Source organism: Corvus brachyrhynchos, unplaced genomic scaffold (assembly GCF_000691975.1).
Source record: "Corvus brachyrhynchos isolate BGI_N302 unplaced genomic scaffold, ASM69197v1 scaffold14, whole genome shotgun sequence".
NCBI lineage: Eukaryota > Metazoa > Chordata > Aves > Passeriformes > Corvidae > Corvus > Corvus brachyrhynchos.
This window is the reverse complement of record NW_008239110.1, coordinates 23192774-23210819: the sequence shown is the minus strand read 5'-3', so window position 1 is coordinate 23210819 and position 18046 is coordinate 23192774. Positions and strand designations below refer to the sequence as shown.

The 18046-nt window shown below is 37.7% G+C and overlaps 1 protein-coding gene across 5 annotated transcripts in view; it reads right to left on the bottom strand.

The window, feature by feature from the left end:
• The window catches only part of ZDHHC14 (zinc finger DHHC-type containing 14), a 97046-nt gene extending 79006 nt beyond the window's left edge, over positions 1 to 18040 (bottom strand). For all 5 annotated transcript variants that reach the window (XM_008637894.2, XM_017739593.1, XM_017739595.1 and 2 more), the window contains exon 1: positions 17041 to 18040. In XM_008637894.2, the coding sequence (XP_008636116.1) occupies positions 17041 to 17291 (251 nt within the window). In that variant the 5' untranslated portion in view covers positions 17292 to 18040. The remainder of the gene's footprint in view (positions 1 to 17040) is intronic.
• Positions 18041 to 18046: the final 6 nt, after the last annotated feature.

Below are 18046 nucleotides of genomic sequence, written 5' to 3'. Positions count from 1 at the left end.
TCCATTGTATTCAGCTACCTTAACAGGACATGCTCCTCATTCAGTTTCACAACTGCTGAAATCCCTTCAGTGTCCTGTGGGTCCTTGCTCTAAATGAGAGCAGTCAGTGGCACAATATTATAGATGAAGGGTCAGTAGTTCTGAAACGCATTCACTCCCATTGCTCATAAAGACAGCTGGACACAGTGACCTTTAGAATAAGGTTCATCTTTTTTTCCCAAGCTTTGTGCAAGAAAAATAAACTCAAAATGGCAGGGAGCCTTGATAACTAGCTGAGGAAGCAGCCAGTGCCAATCTTACTGCAAAAAAACCTACCCCAAGTCACAGTGGAATAATAAATAATAACAAACAGCAAAGCAAAAGTAGTTTTGCTTCTCCATCCTGACAGCTGTTTAGTATTAACTAGGTTTTGTGCCTTCTGATCAACAGCTGAGAAAAATCTCTACTAGAGCAAAAATTTTCATCCAGCATGTCTGTCACACACATGCCCACACCTCTGAGCTGCCTGTAGTCTGATCAACACCTGACCCTCTTATAACTACCACTTACAGTTAAACACTATTTTGATGTATTTATTCTTTTTGCATGCATACTAGACCAATGCTGTCACTGGAGAACCAAGCTGATCTCAGTTTCCTCCACTGGTAAATGAACTTTAGTCCACTTCAGTCAACATAAGCTATCAAAAGATAGAGTCATCTTACGAACTGAAAATAAATTTAGAACTATGATATATGACCAAAGCTGAAGCAGTAAGTTTTCTGCACCTTCAAAACAAAAAAAGATTAATATTTAACGCTGATATATAAAAAGCACAAATGAAAGCTGATTGTCAGAATCAGAACACAAGAATTATGTTGGAAGTAATGACAAAAAATTATAGCAAACAAGAAGGTTCCAGAAAATATGAAAATCAAAACCAGTCAATATAGGGCTGGTGTGTCTAATTAACAAACTATATGCATTACATTACCTTGTGGAGAATAGTGTCTTAAGCACATAAAATGGTCACAAAATGGAAAGGGTATACAGTAAAAGCCATTATGTCATGAACTTTGCTAACCTAAATTCGCTATGTATTTCATGTCATCAAGACCCAGGCAGTTTCACTGGTCACTCTGGTATATACCACACGTTTCACTACTGACGTGTACTTAAATCAAATAGCTGCACTTACACAACTTGCTTAGAACTTTGACTGAAAAGCAGTATCAGTATTTCAGGTTACAAAGTGGGGTTTATATTTTTATTCCTATACAAGCAGCATTTAGCCACCCTTGATCAAGTATTCTGTGCAATGCATTAGGTACCATGTTAGAAACAGGTGATGCATCAAGCCACCTTGTTTCATACAGCAGAGCAGTAGCCTCCTGTGCAAAACACCCAATTCTATTCATTCACAAATGTACTTCGTTGCCTGCAAAGAGCATCTCTGGACCTCCCCCAGTTTCTTCCAGTAACTACACTGTGAGAACTATGAAAGATAACAGAGCCAAGTAAGTGCCACCCGAACAGCCAAATGCCTCCAAACTACACAGCACAGCAACTCTTCTTTTCTAGTACTCTCATTATCTATAGTGTTTCCCTCCTCACTTAGAGAAGCACTGAAAAACAAAAGGAACTTTGACTTATTTGGAGGACTTGCAAAAATGAGGTAAAAATATTCAAGACTACAACATCATTACAAAATTAATGAAGCCCTTGCCTCTACCTTTCCCATCACTGAAACAGGTCTTGAAGATTAGCAGAAGAGGCAGTGCTGCCCCTTTTATGGCTCTCTGAAAAGACCTGGAAGAAGAAGCATCAATCCACAGAACACAAAAGCAAAGAGCAAGGACATGCAAGGTATTAGTACTACAAGAGACGAGAAGGGAAGATAATGATTTGGGAGGGAGTACATGGAAAAGAACAGAAATAGTGCCTGTTTGGGAACTTACTGGTCTAATAATTACACACAGAAAAGCTATTCTAAAACAAACTGCAAAATTGCTACATTCAAGACTGTCAAAATGCAATAAAATGCCAGCATGCCTGTAGAAGTTAAATTTGATACTCTCCTGCCAGGCTCTCCTTCCTCTGTCGTAAGCCTTTTAGTTTTAACACCTCCACCCCAAATCCCCCCAGAGAGTCCTGCTTCCCTTAAAGCTTTAGGTGGGACAGTTCTGGAGATGAACTGGAGTTTAAGCAAAGATGACTTCTGCATAATAACAATACTACACAGAACTCAAGGTTGTAGAAACTGGAAGACAAGTGGTGAATGAAGCAATTTTAAAGTTTCATTTATGCTGCCTACAGCCACAGGTGAAAGCAGACCCACAGAGCAGACCTTAATTCCCAAAACCAGCTGTGCTACCAAACTCATGGCTAGGCTGGTGTTATTCAAAACTGTAATTTCAGTGAAGGAGTTCTGCCTTGCCCTCAGCGAGGTATATCCAGCGTAGGCACAGGTATCAGATTTTACTTGTTAAAAATCAAGTTCTTGGCAAATGTCAGTTACTTTTATGAAGACAACACAACACACACCTTTGAGAGACTGCCACACTTGCAGACTACTGCCTATGTATAACCAAGAGTCAGAATAACCCACTATCTCTTCTATATGTAACCTGCAAACCTGCAAGCCAGTCTCCTAGGTCTTTCCCTTACCATTATCATACTGGAAGTCAAAAAAAGAACAACAAAGAACCAGTCAGAGCTACAGAGCTTCCCGGTCATGAAAGAGTAGCACAAGAGAAACCAAGAACAGTAAGAAAAGGGAAAAGTATTTCTGGACTGAAAAAAAACCCCACAAAAAGAATTTGAAACCTTAAAGAACTACCAGTATAACTGTCCTTAACAGCTCTCTTTCCTGACCCCCTCTTAAAACAAATATATAAATAACCAAACTCCAAAGGAGTCAAGTAACAAAGCTCTATGCCCCATGCTGTCATTCCCAGCATTCTTAACTCTGCACTGATGAAGCAGGACTGTCAGTGTTTCATCCCAAGTCTTGTCAACATTTTGTATCTATTCACACCTATTTTTCATATGCTTATTTCTTACTTTCAGGCTCTGAAGTGAGAGGGATGTTGATAGGACACAACATGCATAAGCAACTTAAGAGTACAGTCCAACTCTGTCTACAGTACTGGATGTAATAACAACTGAAAAATCCAGCATGCACATCCAAAGCTATTACTGGCTTACCTATGGGTACTAACTAAATATGGAAACAAAACAACTTTCCCTTGAGTAAATGAAATTTATTTCTAAAAGCAAATACTACAGCAAATGCTTCAGTTCTTCTCCACTCCTTGTTCCCCCCAACCCCCAACTCTTATGCATGTATTGAACAATCTTCAAAAATTGTCCATCTTTTCATCATTCAGAACATGAGGACAAGTATAGCTGGCCTAGGGATGCACTCATTCTGAATGAATAACATAACTATGCAACTCCTATCTGTAGGATCAACTTCAGTAACAAATTATATGCTCCCTAAATCTTTGACCTTTACTGTGCAGTCAGAAATAATACTTACAATAAAGCTGAAATTAAAGTATTATTATATGTGACGGTATTATTTCAATAAAATGTCACTTCTTTTGTATTGAACTAAGAAGTAGCAAACTTTTGGTCTCCTTTTGCAACTGGCATTTCTTTGTTGCAACAGCAAGAACTAGTGCCAACAACTGTTTATAAAAGTTTCAGAACAGAAAATAAACTTAGTTTCACCAGGAACAGTCAACCATTGTGTAATTGCACCTTCAGACTATCATTTAGTAACTTGAACTTTTGGTTAAAGTTTTCTAGGATGCAATAATAGAAAAGTATGCACATTGGGAAGGGCGTGTTTACCTTTCAATCGAGCTGGATATCAGCCCGTAACAGTTTCACTTACTGGGACTCAAGTATGTCAGTTGTTTTTCACATATCAGACTGTTTTGATTTTCACATTCGTAGTCAGTTGCCTGTTTCCGAAACTATTCTCGAGCATGAGCTGTGTAAAACAGCAAAATTATTTTACTCCACCCAGTCCTTACAGGCTCTCCTCTGCAATGTCTCTCTGCCCTCCAGCACACTACTTTTGATATACTCAAGTACTGGAAATGAGATTCCAGCTTTCAGAGGCTAGCATTAAAAACCAATGCACATTGCAGCCTGATCCTGAAAGAGTCTATGGAAGAAAAAACCCCATATTCTACCCTAAAGATGAACAGTCATCTCATCAGGGATGAGAAGTCTCAAAGCCTCCACACCTCAAGGTGAAGAGAGCCTTCTGAGCTTTGAGTCTTGTAAAAGAATGATTACCCTTTCAAGGTCTTATATTGAATGAGATTAATCTCTGTCAGATTTCAGTCCACAGCTTCTTCCCCGTCTTCTGCTCTGCAGACAATTCCTTCTGCTCTAATTAGCTTTAGGTGTCTTATTTAACAAAATCATTTTAAAGGCCATTTTTTAATCGCACTGTGAATAGAGACATACACTCCAATAGTCTCTTGCATGCAGGGTGTTCAAATTTCCATTAACTGCTTTATCATCCTTCCTTCATCCTCCTAAGTTGAATGTTTCAACATTTACAATAGCAAACAAACCAACAAAACCAAAAAAAACCCCTCACCCAAGCAGGCAGTTAAATGGGACTGTGAAGAAACAAGCTATTTCCCCATGCTGTTTGCTATCTCAGCTGAAGCTGGGAGAAATGGCAAGGATTGACAATACTCCCTTCCTGGTTCAGTTTAGCATATTTTGAGCTAACACAGCTGGTTTTTTTACAGACGAAAGTCAAAGAGCATTCATGGAGCTTTCCATAGCCTCTGCTATCAAATGGAATACAATACATTGGCTCAGCAGTCTGGAAATAGGGAACACAGACTACTGAAGAAGTGATGCAGGAAGAAACACTGCTTCAGTTACTACCCGTGTTGTGTTACAAATTGGGTGCAATGTCTTAAAAAAAAAAAAAAAAATCAGACAATTCGTAAGACATGAACATCTAAGGGGTGCTCTTTGAAAGATGCTGCAGTTCAAGTTCTACAAAGTAGAACCCAGTTACTTCAGAAATAAAGTATGGTTAAAAAGTCAGAACTCTCTAGATTTGCATTAAGCAACTAAGATGTTCTGTTTTCACCCTCACAGATGCCAAAGAACCGAGACTACTTAACAAGTTTCCTCAAGCTGGGATACAGTTCCAAATCACAGCTAAGATGATCTGACAATCTCCTGCCTCTCACTAGTAGTAAGGTTTTTTCTTGATTTTTTAGGGATTCAGCTCAGTGATCTAAAGCAGCAGAAATTTTTTCTTTGTGTGGGCAGAAGGGAAGCATAGGTTTTATGCAGGAAGGGAACTCCCTGAAGTGCCTCACCATTGGGTGGGGAAAACAGCAGAGCAAGACAAAAGAAGTGACATCTGAGGCCTGGAGAAGGGAAGAGGTGGGTCCATCCTTTTCAGCAGTCTAAACCCACCAGATTAATCTTGCTGCAATGGAGACTTGTAAACAGACAGGAAACCGACATGCTCCTTAAAGTACTCTTAAGTTTTGTTTGAATTCTTGAGCAGAATGTCAACTCCTGGCCTCTCAAACAAAGCACGCAGGTCTACAGACATGAACTTTACTCTGAAAAACAGTGCTTTGGATATGTGGTATGGGAAGATGTCCCCCTTGGCTTTCACCAGCCTTGGAGAAACTTAATTCTGATAGCTGCTATGGGACACAGAGATTAATATGTATTTTTTGCTTCAATAAAATACGCCCTGTTTCATTTAAGATTTCTTCTCTTATAATTTTATTTCCAGTTTTTAATCTAGAACTGGACACCCGCCTTACTGGAATTATTTACACATTTAATTTTTTTAAGCAAATCACTCTTTAAAGGGAGCTTGGACTAATCTGACATATCTAGGGTGTTTTCCGTTCCCCAAAGATAACTAATCCAGCTTTAGCAGCTTTTCAGACTAGCCATTTCATCCCTTGTATCTAGGAGTTTAGAAGCTGGAATGCACTATCATTTAAGGTACAGAAGCTGCTCTGAAGCTTGTTTTGTCAAGTAGCATGCTCAAGGCAGAAGCTGAACCTGCAGGATCTGAATGACTTTTTGACCTGGCTCAAGCACTAGGAGACAGATCCCATGATTTCACACAACTGCATAATGATACAGGCAAACAATGCAGATTACAGGAAAAAAACTGGTACGCTCATTTTTGATGACTATAAGGAAAAATTAAGTCTTTCAACTTCACTTTACTGCCTTCACATCCCTTCTCTACAGCAGCAGTGATCTTAGCCGATTAAAAGTGAACAAGTGCCTAGGAATACTAGACAGAAGGAGAGACAAGTTCAAAAAGCAAGACAAAGGCAACCAGATGAACATATAACACTGCTGGAACAACTGTACACAGAGACATTCTTCTGTATGAAATTTACTAAAACCTAATATTTTCTTTTCTTATAAATAACAGCAGTAAGTATAATTCAGCAAAAGACAGATGAATAGTTCAGGGCAAAGCTTGGTGAGGAACAGCAGAAAAAACCAGGAAAAGAACCTCCAAAAAGTGTTGGAAAACGCACTTTGAACTGAGAAAGCCACATTCAAATGTGAGAAAAGAGAAGGGATAGAAAGAACAGCTATGACTTTCACTTGGAAAATTTAAGTTTTGTTAGACTGAGACTTTAGGTTCAGATTTTATGACTAGATAAAACTGAAGATGTCATAAAGTATGCAGGTGATAAATGAGTCATCAAAACAAGATTAAAATTATCTGTCTAGATTAAAAACATCTTGCTTCACTGTGTTAAGTTCTCTGATTTTCACAGATAACACAGAATAGCTGAGGTATGATAGGACCTCTGAAAATTCAGTCTAACTACTCCAGATCAAAGCAGGGTCAGCTAGAGGAGACTGCTCAGGTCTGTACCTGGTTGGTCTTCAGTATGTCCATAGTCTCACTAGGCAACCTGTGCCCATGTCAAATCATCTTCACAGCAAAAAAAAAAAAACCCAAAAAAAACCCCACCACAAATCAAAACTAAGAGGCAAGCAGACCAAAACAAAACAAACAAACAAACAAAAAAAAAAAAAAACCCAAAAAAAACCCCACCACAAATCAAAACTAAGAGGCAAGCAGACCAAAACAAAACAAACAAACAAACAAAAAAAAAAAAAAACCCAAAAAAAACCCCACCACAAATCAAAACTAAGAGGCAAGCAGACCAAAACAAAACAAACAAACAAACAAAAAAAAAAAAAAACCCAAAAAAAACCCCACCACAAATCAAAACTAAGAGGCAAGCAGACCAAAACAAAACAAACAAACAAACAAAAAAAAAAAAAAACCCAAAAAAAACCCCACCACAAATCAAAACTAAGAGGCAAGCAGACCAAAACAAAACAAACAAACAAACAAAAAAAAAAAAAAACCCACCACAAATCAAAACTAACAGGCAAGCAGACCAAAACAAAACAAACAAACAAACAAAAAAAAAAAAAAAACCAAAAAAAAACCCCCACCCTTCTTTCTTCTGTTTTAATGGTAACTCATTTTGTGTCTTGTCATTGAGCAGAACTGAGAAAGCTCCAAGGCTCTTTCTTTTCCATTGCCCCTCCCCAGTCAGGTACTTATTAAATAGGATTCCCCCACGAGCTTTCTCTTGTCCAAACTAATGCACCAAAGCAAATCAGAAGTGAATATGCTCTTTTAACAGTGCACTCCAATCTTTGGTATCACACCATGCAGCACACTTCATGAACCTGTCTACTCTGACTAATAATAGTTTACTTGCTGTTCCCACACCCGATGCCTCTCAGCCCTGGAAAGAGCTCAAATCATGTTAAATGATAAAAGTATCTTAAAAATTGTATTTTTTCCTCATATAGAAGCATTATGAGCTTCAGCTCTAAGGAAACCACACATAAGAAGTAAGTTTATTAATGAGTTGCAATGCTGACGAGAGACAAGTCACGGCTATCCTAGCTCTTACTTTTCTTTGTGGTACTTTTAACTGCTCTACGCAGTTCCAAATAAGAAACAATCATAACTCTTCGTATACTAACTGAACACTAGAAAACCCTTTTTGCCAATCAAAGTGTTTACTAAGGAACATGCATAGATGCGCCACAAAAATCCATACCATGTGCACAAACAGGCATGCCTGCAAAATTTAAGTACAGGCTGGTCTGACACTTGCTTCTCTGCCCTTAATCATGGCATTCATAACCAGTGGGGTATCTCACAAGTGTAATGGACATGCAAGACCAAGACTGCAAGTTCATGATATACAGACAGTGATATACAGTTCAAAAAAGATGGTACACAAAATTTATCAAAATCAGACAAATTTTGTATTGGTACTCCTTTTGCGAGGTGAGGGGAAGAGGAAGCTTCCAATTCCTGACCATGTTTTTAATCTATATTCATAACTTTTAGTATTATGCTGAGTGTTTATGTTAAAATAATAACAAATTCTAACATATCTGTTCCTTGCTCTTGAGAACTGATATATATAGATCCTATGTACAAGAAACATATACTAAAGCCTTCAAACTAATTGCATAGACTCATTCAACGCAGACAATGTAAAAATGTTATCTTGCACTTAAACTATAACATGAAATTCACAAACTTCAGATTTTATATACATGAGCTTCTGAGTTCAGCTTCTCAGTTCTCAATTTGATTTTCAGTGTTCTATTTGATTTGTTCCACAATTTATTTTTTTTTAAGTAAGAGTAAAATTTATAGAAGCAGCTGAACTGACTGCATACATACCACAACAAATGCACACTGCCAGTATTTATTGCAGTAAGCAACTTCAGGGGACAGCAGGGGTGGAAAAACATAAACCAAAACCAGCTGTGATCTCATTAGCCAAGCTCATTATGTAAGAGCTCATTAGCCACCATGCCACAATAATGTGAATAAACCCTATGGACACTGATGAAATGGAAGTGATCATACATAGAACTGTATAATCATACAGCACTACAGCACACTGTCAAGTTAGTAGTTGGAAGTTCTAGGATGCATTTGGGTAAGAGCTCCCCTATGCACTGCAGAAAGCCCATGGTCAGGCTCTGCAAACACAAAGCCCCCTTTGCCTAATCACTGCAGTATGAGCAGGAGCTCAAATACGAACAGAAACAACAGAGTAAGGGACAGGGCGTGTGTTGCTGAAAACTGAAACTTCAAAACAACTTCAGCATCCTTCCTTAAGTATGTTTTATGTTAGTATCATTTAGTACTTCTGCAACATGAGAAATATGAACAGAATTTTATTTGGGGCTATTACACCTAGGCTTCATCTTGATTTCTCAATTTGTCTCTTTCTTTGATTTGTAAAAAATTTGTCCACTTTACAGCTTTGTATTAAGTTCTGAAAAACAAATGGGCTGTAATTACATTAAGTTTAATAAACTTTTGGTAGTTCCAGCTGATTCAGGGGATTTTCCCCCTTTCTCCATCAGCTTTGTCACATGAAAGATGAACTGCACTGCTGTATGCAAACCTTTACTGGCAGCCTGGACCTGAAGTGATCATCAGCTACTACAGCCTCACTTGGTCTTAAGAATCATCTATCAGGATAAGAAAAATTTCCTAGATAAAGCTGTTCAACTTCTTAAGCAATTTTTCAAAATGTTCCAGTATTTTAAGCTAGTGTTATAGGGTTTTTTGTCTGGGCCATTTTGAAACAAGCATGCAGCTTAGAAAGTTTAAAATATTCTCAGATTTCTCCTCTTCTGCAGCAATTTTCACTTTCTCACTAATTAGTTCATGTTTGAGTGCTACAGTCAACAGTTTAATGCTGCGCAACAACAGAGAGACCATTTCCAACAGAAACTGTTTTGCAAGGATTTTACCTAAAAAGTAAAACATAGGTGTTAAAATCTACAAAAAAACATAGATATTTTTTAACATAGTATTTTTCCAGCCCTCCCCCTGCCCACCCCTGGAAGATAATTTCTTGGTCATCCAGATCCACTGAGATACTTTGTTTTGTATGAAATGCCATTCACAAAATAATAATGCAACATGACATCTATGACAGAAATTATCATGTAGCAACAAAGGTATTTTTTGCATTATTAGTCCAATTTTCAACATGAAAGAAAAGAATATTTTACATGAAAGAAAAGAATATTTTACATGAACCTAAACATCTAACATGATTCCTGAGAAACTAACTTGAAAAAGCACCTGAAAAAGACCATCTTTCCTTTAAAACACCAATGAAAATTTCTGCAGAGTTGATATGAAAAGACTTCCAGATAGCCACATGAAAATACCAGTCTTCCAAGAAGAACAGATAGATATTTCAATAGTGTAAATTTATTTCGCATGATTCTCCCTACACTAGTCTCCAAAAGATATAAAATGTATCTTTAACACACATTCACTCAGACAAAGGGGAAGGACAAAATAAAACAGGCATACTATGCAGATATCAACAATAGAAGCCTCAGACTTTTGAGTGATAAATTAAGATACCTTTTATCAAACATCATCACAAGATTACAAGTCAAAACCCATATTCTGGAGATTCAAGATATAGAGAAGTACTATCTATCAGCATTTGTAAACACTTGAAGATACATACATATATCTGTGTATATATATATAGGTAAGAATAACTAAACTATTAAAATTACCTTTTCCCCTCTTCTCTGGAATGAATATAAAATATTCCAGGTAAGGATTTACACCTATCTACAACACTTATGGTGAGCCTAGAAACCACCCACCAGCCAGCAGTGATGGAATTTCCCATTTCTCAAAAAATAGTTTGGGTGGCATCAGGCAAAGATGACCACTAATATTCACATTTCACTCTGAAGATGTATGTGTATTGATGATCCAAAGCTACACAATGATTTCCTCAAGGTCTCCAAATGATACACTATCTGAGAAGCCAACATCACAGAAGCCAACATCCCATTATACCACTATAGTCCTGATTTTCATTTCCCTGCACCTCCACAAAGAAAAGATGGAAATATAAGTACAAAAAGAAAAAAAAAAAAGTATTCAAAACTTCTCCATGAAACAGCAGATAAAGGCCATCAACTAAGCCAAATACAAAAAAAAAAGTCCCCAACCAACAAAACCAAAACCAAACCACCAAAAAACAACAAGCCAAACACCTCATAAAGAAACAAAAAAAGCTGTTTAACAGCTGTTTTGGAAAGTGGGTTAGTGTTACAAAACCATTAAAAGTTTCTGCAGTTTCAGGGGAAGTAAAGAAGACACAACTTCTAAAAACATGAGAGTTTATCCTTCCTTCTGTTATCCCCACAGAATTTTAGTCTGAAAATGAAGCGGTTAATCACTGTCCATTTCCACATAAACAGACCTTGCCTTGAAAAACAGAAGTACATGACCTAGTATCAAATGCCATTAGTTCATTTCTGGGTGAAATGATTTCAATTTATATCATATAATTCATTTAAAGCAGGTTTACAAGTTTATCCTGACATACCTGCACAGTGATGTGCTATTTTTGAGATAAGACAGTACAAAACTACTCTCTTTTGGCCAGGGAGAAACTTCAGCAGACACACTTGCTCAGATCACTGAGAAACTTAGGAGATTAAGCAAACTCTTTTGTAATGAAGGAAAGAAAATTCCCTAGTTGAGAAAAAAGTATTAGAGATACTTAGTACATGAGAGATACTTGATTCTGACAGTTAACATTTTCAGGGCAATTAAGTGCAAAGACTAAACAACATTTGCTTGGAATGCATACAGTCCCTTAGAAATTGACAGTATCATTTGCTCAATACAAAATGTAAACCCTAAAGATTAGACTTACTGTATTCCATGTCTTTTTCACTAAATTATCAGGGATGCATAATATTACTAAATGAGGAACAGAAATATTACTTAGGTTTAATTTTAACGACAGGTTTTAAAAAAACAAAACAAAAGAAAACTGGGAGAAAATAACACCTACTCAACACTGCACTTGCCTACGTCACTATGCACAACTAGGCAGTGACTGCCTTCCATGTAGAAAATGCATTCTTCCTTCCATGTAGATGCAGTTCTCTTGTTGAACAATAATTTTAGTTTATATATTATGGCTTTTGCTTTAAAATCCATTTTGACGTCTTCATCAGGAAACGCCCTGTAAGTTTAGAGCAGCCTTTAACAGTTGGATTGAAGTTGGATTAGTAGCACGTTCTTCTAAGGAACTCATCATTTAAGGACATGGTCATCAAGAGACGCAAGTAACTTACTTGTCTTAAGAGCAGAGAAACAAAGATAAAGGAGGTTATTAAATTAAGAACATTCCACCTACTTGGAATACAACCTCATACTAAGAGAGGGTAACCTCTTGCAAGAGCAGAAAACACTTGCCATAAGATGAGAAGAGTTGCTGATACCACAGTGAAAATGCTCAGTTTACTGACCTCAGTGTTTACACATAGAGGTTTGTCGCAGTGAGCAGCAAGTTACACCACTTTGCCACAGAAGTTCAATATTGAACAATCCACACACAGCTTCAGAAAGTGTGACTCATGAATGTCCTCCAGTCACACTGGTTTTCAAAGTGGGAGGCATGGAGCAGGTTGCCAGCAATTGTGAGAGCATAGAAATCAATGGTTTGTACACACGTATACGCATAAACAGCCTCAGCTTAAATAATTTTCCAGCATCCACCTTTTGCAAGAAAATGCAATTACACAAATGCTCAGCAAAAAAACAACAACAACAAAAAATCAAGTGTTAATTAGCTCAAAACAAACAAACTAAAAAACCCTCCAGCTTGTTGAATCAGTGCAAGCGTCAAATGGTATCAGAAGTGATAGGGCTCTGATTCACATTTACAGAGAAAAAAGTTGCACTGCTTCAGCCCTTCCAGCATCCTACCATCTGCTTCAACCTTCTTCCAGAGCCACTCACCCTGCAAGTAAGTTGACAGAAGAAAACATGACTGTGCCTGAGTCAATTCAGTTCAGTCGGCCTCTTCACTTAAACCCACATTTTATGGGAAGTTTAATTTGCCTGCCTGAGCTGAAGCAGCTCAGGTGCAGACATGTTCCTTCCTGCTACCAGCCCAGCAAGGCCCAAGAGGAAAGGGAGCGCTCAGAGGCAGCATGAACTCACAGTAGCAACATAGCAAAGGTCATCTGCCACTGCTCTGGAACTCCTGATCTTGTGCATCCACACGAGATTTGCTATTTAACAACAATATGTTTGTTTCACAAATCCTACTGCGCTAAATATGTCATTCAGCCTCCATTTTGCTTTCCTGTAACCTACAGAAACAGTACCCCAAATGACCAGAAACATAAAGAGCTCTTATTTCTTTTGAATATGTATACCTAACTAAATGCAGTAAGTATGAAGTATGTTAGTTCTGCCTCTATTGCACAAAAAAAGGACTTTACATACATGTAAATACAGTGGTTGAACTGGCTACGTACAGCAACAGATCTGCCCTTCAGTTACAGATGCTATCTTTGCTCTGGGGAGAGGAATTTGTTTTCTAAGCCTTACATGCATCTACCTTGATAAATGAGTGCTAAATAGTTTTAAAAAATATATGTCTGGTACTGGTGCAAGGCAAAGGAAAAAACCAAAATGCAACACAAGGCCAAATTTACAAGAAGAAAGAAAAAACAGCTAAATAACTCAAGGTTAGAGTTAGGAAAAAGTTTCAACGTAAAATAACATACCCAAATTTTAAAGACAAATTCAGTAATTTGTGGTGTCCCACCTTGAGCAATTTAAAATAGGCATAATTTTTAGGAACAACTCAGCACAGCATCCCTCTTAGGACCCAAAAGTGCTCGCAATTGTTCATTTTACATTTAATAAACAAGTTACACAAATAAAACTGCTTGTTATTTGCATTCTCTTCCTTTGCAAGGGGAAGGAAGCAGGACTTATAAATATTTTACCTGCTTGAAAGCTCATGGTTTGTTGTTTTTCTTTTAAGCAAATTCCGGCTTATCTCTTTGAAAATGAAAAAGAACAGTGAAATGATAAAAGGAAGAAGTGGTGATGCACCTTGAGTATATGAGAGATAAAAGTCAACAGAGAGAAAGGAATAAAACCAGCTGAAAGCAGGAGCTGGAGAAAGTAGGCAGAAAAAAGGCACAAAAGCATAAATATGAAGAAACAGAAATTACAAAGGCATCACTTAATGTCAAAAGCTATACAGGTCAAGATGTATGACATAGGTTTGCTTTTGGAGACGTAGGATTTGTTGACTCAGAGAAACGTATTTCTTCCCTGCAGAGTATTCCAAAGCACAGGAGATACAGCTCTGGATGTATGGATGTCAAGAGTAAAATAGAAGGAAGGGAGGGAAATCACACTGAAGGAACAAACGAAGTGAAGGACAACTGTTTATGTTAGCATGCTGCTTTCCAAGGAATTAGCTGTCAAAGTAATCTCTTTCCTACTTCCCCCCATCCCTGCCTGTAACCAGGGAATGAGCTGAATCATGAGTACCTATTTTCAACTTTCCAAAACCAAAGGGAACAAAATAATTTATTTCCACTGTAGCAAAAAAGAACAAACATTTCCAAGAACATACAGGGTACCTTCCTCTTCAATGGCAGTTTGACCTTACATTTCAGACACACATGGCACATGTTCATTTAAAAACCACTTTGCTCCACAGGTACATGAAGGACTGAAAGACATTTCTGTCATATTCAATAAGTGGCTGGTTAATGAGGAACGCCATAACCATATCCAGCCAATAATGGCAGTGACACTTAACACCCAGGATGTCATCAGTGATCAATAAAAAGTAACTTCACACTACTAGGAATAGACACAGCTAGAAAATGCTTGAAAGCAACACTCTTCAATAAGAGACTCCCCTCTTTTTCTAACACTGACAATCCTCTGCAGTTTAAACATCACAAACATACTCAACACCATTCTTACAGTCTTTAGATTTGGGTTTTAATTAGCCTTCAGAGGATGAGTAATAATTTTTCAATGCAAGTGCTTTCTAAAGACCAAAATCTACCTTATCATTATAAAAATGAAATACCATTGCCACCCTCTACTTTGATTTTCCTCAGGAGAGTGAAAGTGATACAAGAATGACTCAGGACCAGTACACACACAGAGAATTTATGGTTATATTATATAAAGCCCAAGAATCCTCCCTGCTTCAAGACTGCCAGTTAGAATAAGCACCAACTATATATGAAGATGCTTGACTAAAAATCTCGTCAATCACATATGGTTACACTGCAAATATTCTCAAAGGCATGATGGAAGTTGCAGAATTCAACTCTGGTAGAGCATGTAGGTAGTTCACAGTAGTGATGAAATCAGAAGGGAATGAACAGCTAGCAGCATATCCTGCTCTAGCAGCTCTGAATCATGCAGCTGCAAAGAAAATCTATCTCTGAAAGATCAAAATGTTAAAACATATAAATAAATTGCAAATGGTGGCTTAATAAATCAGTTTTACAATCCTGATTATAAGACATTGTACTTTCAATCCTACATTTACATTCTAGTATCTGCAGGAAGTCCAGCAGGCTTCAGAGGCTGTGCTGAAGGTGATGAGACTGCACACATACAGAAGTGTCAGCCCACATAGAAAAAAAGCTTAATCATGGCAAACAGAATAGAGTAGCACCCAGTCCTGATGCAATACTATCAGATTACACCTTTAATACCCCTTTAAAACCAGGAAAGTAAACACACTTGCAGTGTGGATACCATCACTGACTGTGTTATTTCAACTACTCAAATGATATTCAAGCAGCTTCATAATGTCTGCAGAAGATTTACATTTAATAAATCCCTCTAAAGTAGTCCGGAGCCCACTAATGACAATTCATCTGCTGAACTCACATATACATTTAGCCACTGGTTACCTACTGAGCATTTTTACCTTCTTTACTGCTACTTCTATTGTTAAGATGATCTGCATTTAACAGGTACAATTTAGAGTTTGTTAATGTCCTTATCTTCTTGCTTGAAGACACTAAGTAACAAATGACCTTTGTTTTTCAACTGTACTGCTTAGCAAAACAAACAATTTCTGGAGGCAGCACTGAAGCTTAGTTATAAATAATAGTTCTTCTTGCAGAAAAAAGTAACTCGAACATATTATCCTGCCACAAGTACAATAATTTAAAGCAGGTAAAGTAGCACTAAACCTTTAAGACAACTCAATTATTTTTATAGGAAGTGTTTTAGCAGTGTAAACTTCTTTGTACTTGGTTCCTAAATAAAAATAAGTAAATAAAAGCCACAGTATGTTGCTCATATCAAGTGCCTAATTCTTTACTGCCATGTGTAGTTAATTTAACTACTACAACATAAGAGCAAAAATCAGGATATTTGATTTGCTGTCGCTGTGTGTTCACTTTATATAGATGAAAAGGACTCCAGAGCAACAGAGAAAAAAAAGCCCTAGAGGGACACCAGAAGCTGGCTTAGAAAATAGAGAGTTCAAACCTCCAAAGCAAATAGAGCTTAAACTAAGATTGAACTCACATATAAGTTACCATCACAAAGAGAAAGTAACGCTGTTACCTAGTGGTGGAAAGCTACGTACATGCAAAACTGTACAGCTCTTATTTTTTTTCTTCTCATTTCGAATTCCCATCTACAAGCTATTAAATGATTTCAAGAGGGGAAAAAAAAAACCAACATGTGATTCCTAAACGAATGAAAAGTATTGCTTTTCTTGCATTCAGTTCGGTGACAGAGGATCAGTATTTTTGCATGTGCCAGTTTTGACTCTCAGAGTAATTGACAGACAAGGAGCTTCACCATTTCCTAGTCATCCCAAACCTGCTGTTTTACACTCCTCTTGCAACACCACCAGCAAGAGCTGGAAACCTGCGGTACAAAAGCTCTTCAACCTTAATCCTCATTAGTTTTCCACAGAGTATGATAACCCAAACTGTATTGTGCACCCCTCAGCATCTTATCAGATCCTATTTTCAATTATATAAACCAGTATTAGCAGAATTCAGTCAGCATTCTCTCCTAAATAAAAAATGTTAATTTTGCTTTCAGGCAGAAAATAAGTAACTAGAGGAGGAGAAGGAATATACAAAGACTTTAAAGCCACTTACTCAAATGCAAAGAAGAGTCCACTGGTGACCAAGATGAGAACAAGAGTCAGGTAGAAGACTCCAGTCTGTCGAGCCATCATGATCCTCCCATTGCAGAAGAATTTGTTTCTTCCAGGAAAAACCTCCCATTTTCTCTTGGGAACTGATTTCTTTTTCTTATGGGGAGACTCCATGGGAGACGAAGAGCTGTGTGTGCTGATCTGACTGTATTCACAGTCTTTCATGGGCCCACTACCACCTCCAGGAGTCATCAAGAAAGAGTAAAACGTGGGGAGAACCCCACCAAAAATATATACAAATATATATGTGCAAATATTCTTCTGACCAAGAGAGCCCTCTCCACCAGCCCCAGTTAATAAAAAAAGCAAATAAAATGATGAAAAGTCTGCTACCAGACTAGCAATAGGTGTATCATGCAAACATCACTTAACTCTTCAGAAACCAAAGCTGTCATATCAGAAACGCTTGAGAGGGATCCTTCCTTCCTCCACCAGTTACAAAACAACCACGTAGACAATCCTTTTAAAAACAACTTATCACAAAACAGGACAAAAAGAAAAAAAAAAAGTAATTATAAATCAGTTAGGCTCTCAAAAAAAAAAAAAAAAAAAGAATCAGTCTTTTTTTATCAAGTTTATTTTCAAATGGGAAGGTTTTTTCCTTCCCACGCACGCCCTGAGAGTTTTCTCCGAGGGTCAGAAGGTTGGTCAAGGCAAAGTTTAGCAATCGAGTCTATCATTCATAGAGATTTGTTATAATCCTCCTTTGCGCAGCAGATTCCACTGCTAAAAATGACCATTCCTAAGACGTTCCCTCGAGAGACACGCGAAACAAATCATTAAGGGGGAGGGGAGGGAAAAAAAAGAAAAAAAGAAAAAAAAAGAAAAAAAAAGGCAAGTAAGGAACCAGGCTGCAACTCCAGCTTCCGAAGAACACTTCAAGCTCTCCTCTTCCTGAAGCCGCAGTCCAGCGGGAAGCGGCCGCCGCTCCGCGCAGACCCAGGGGC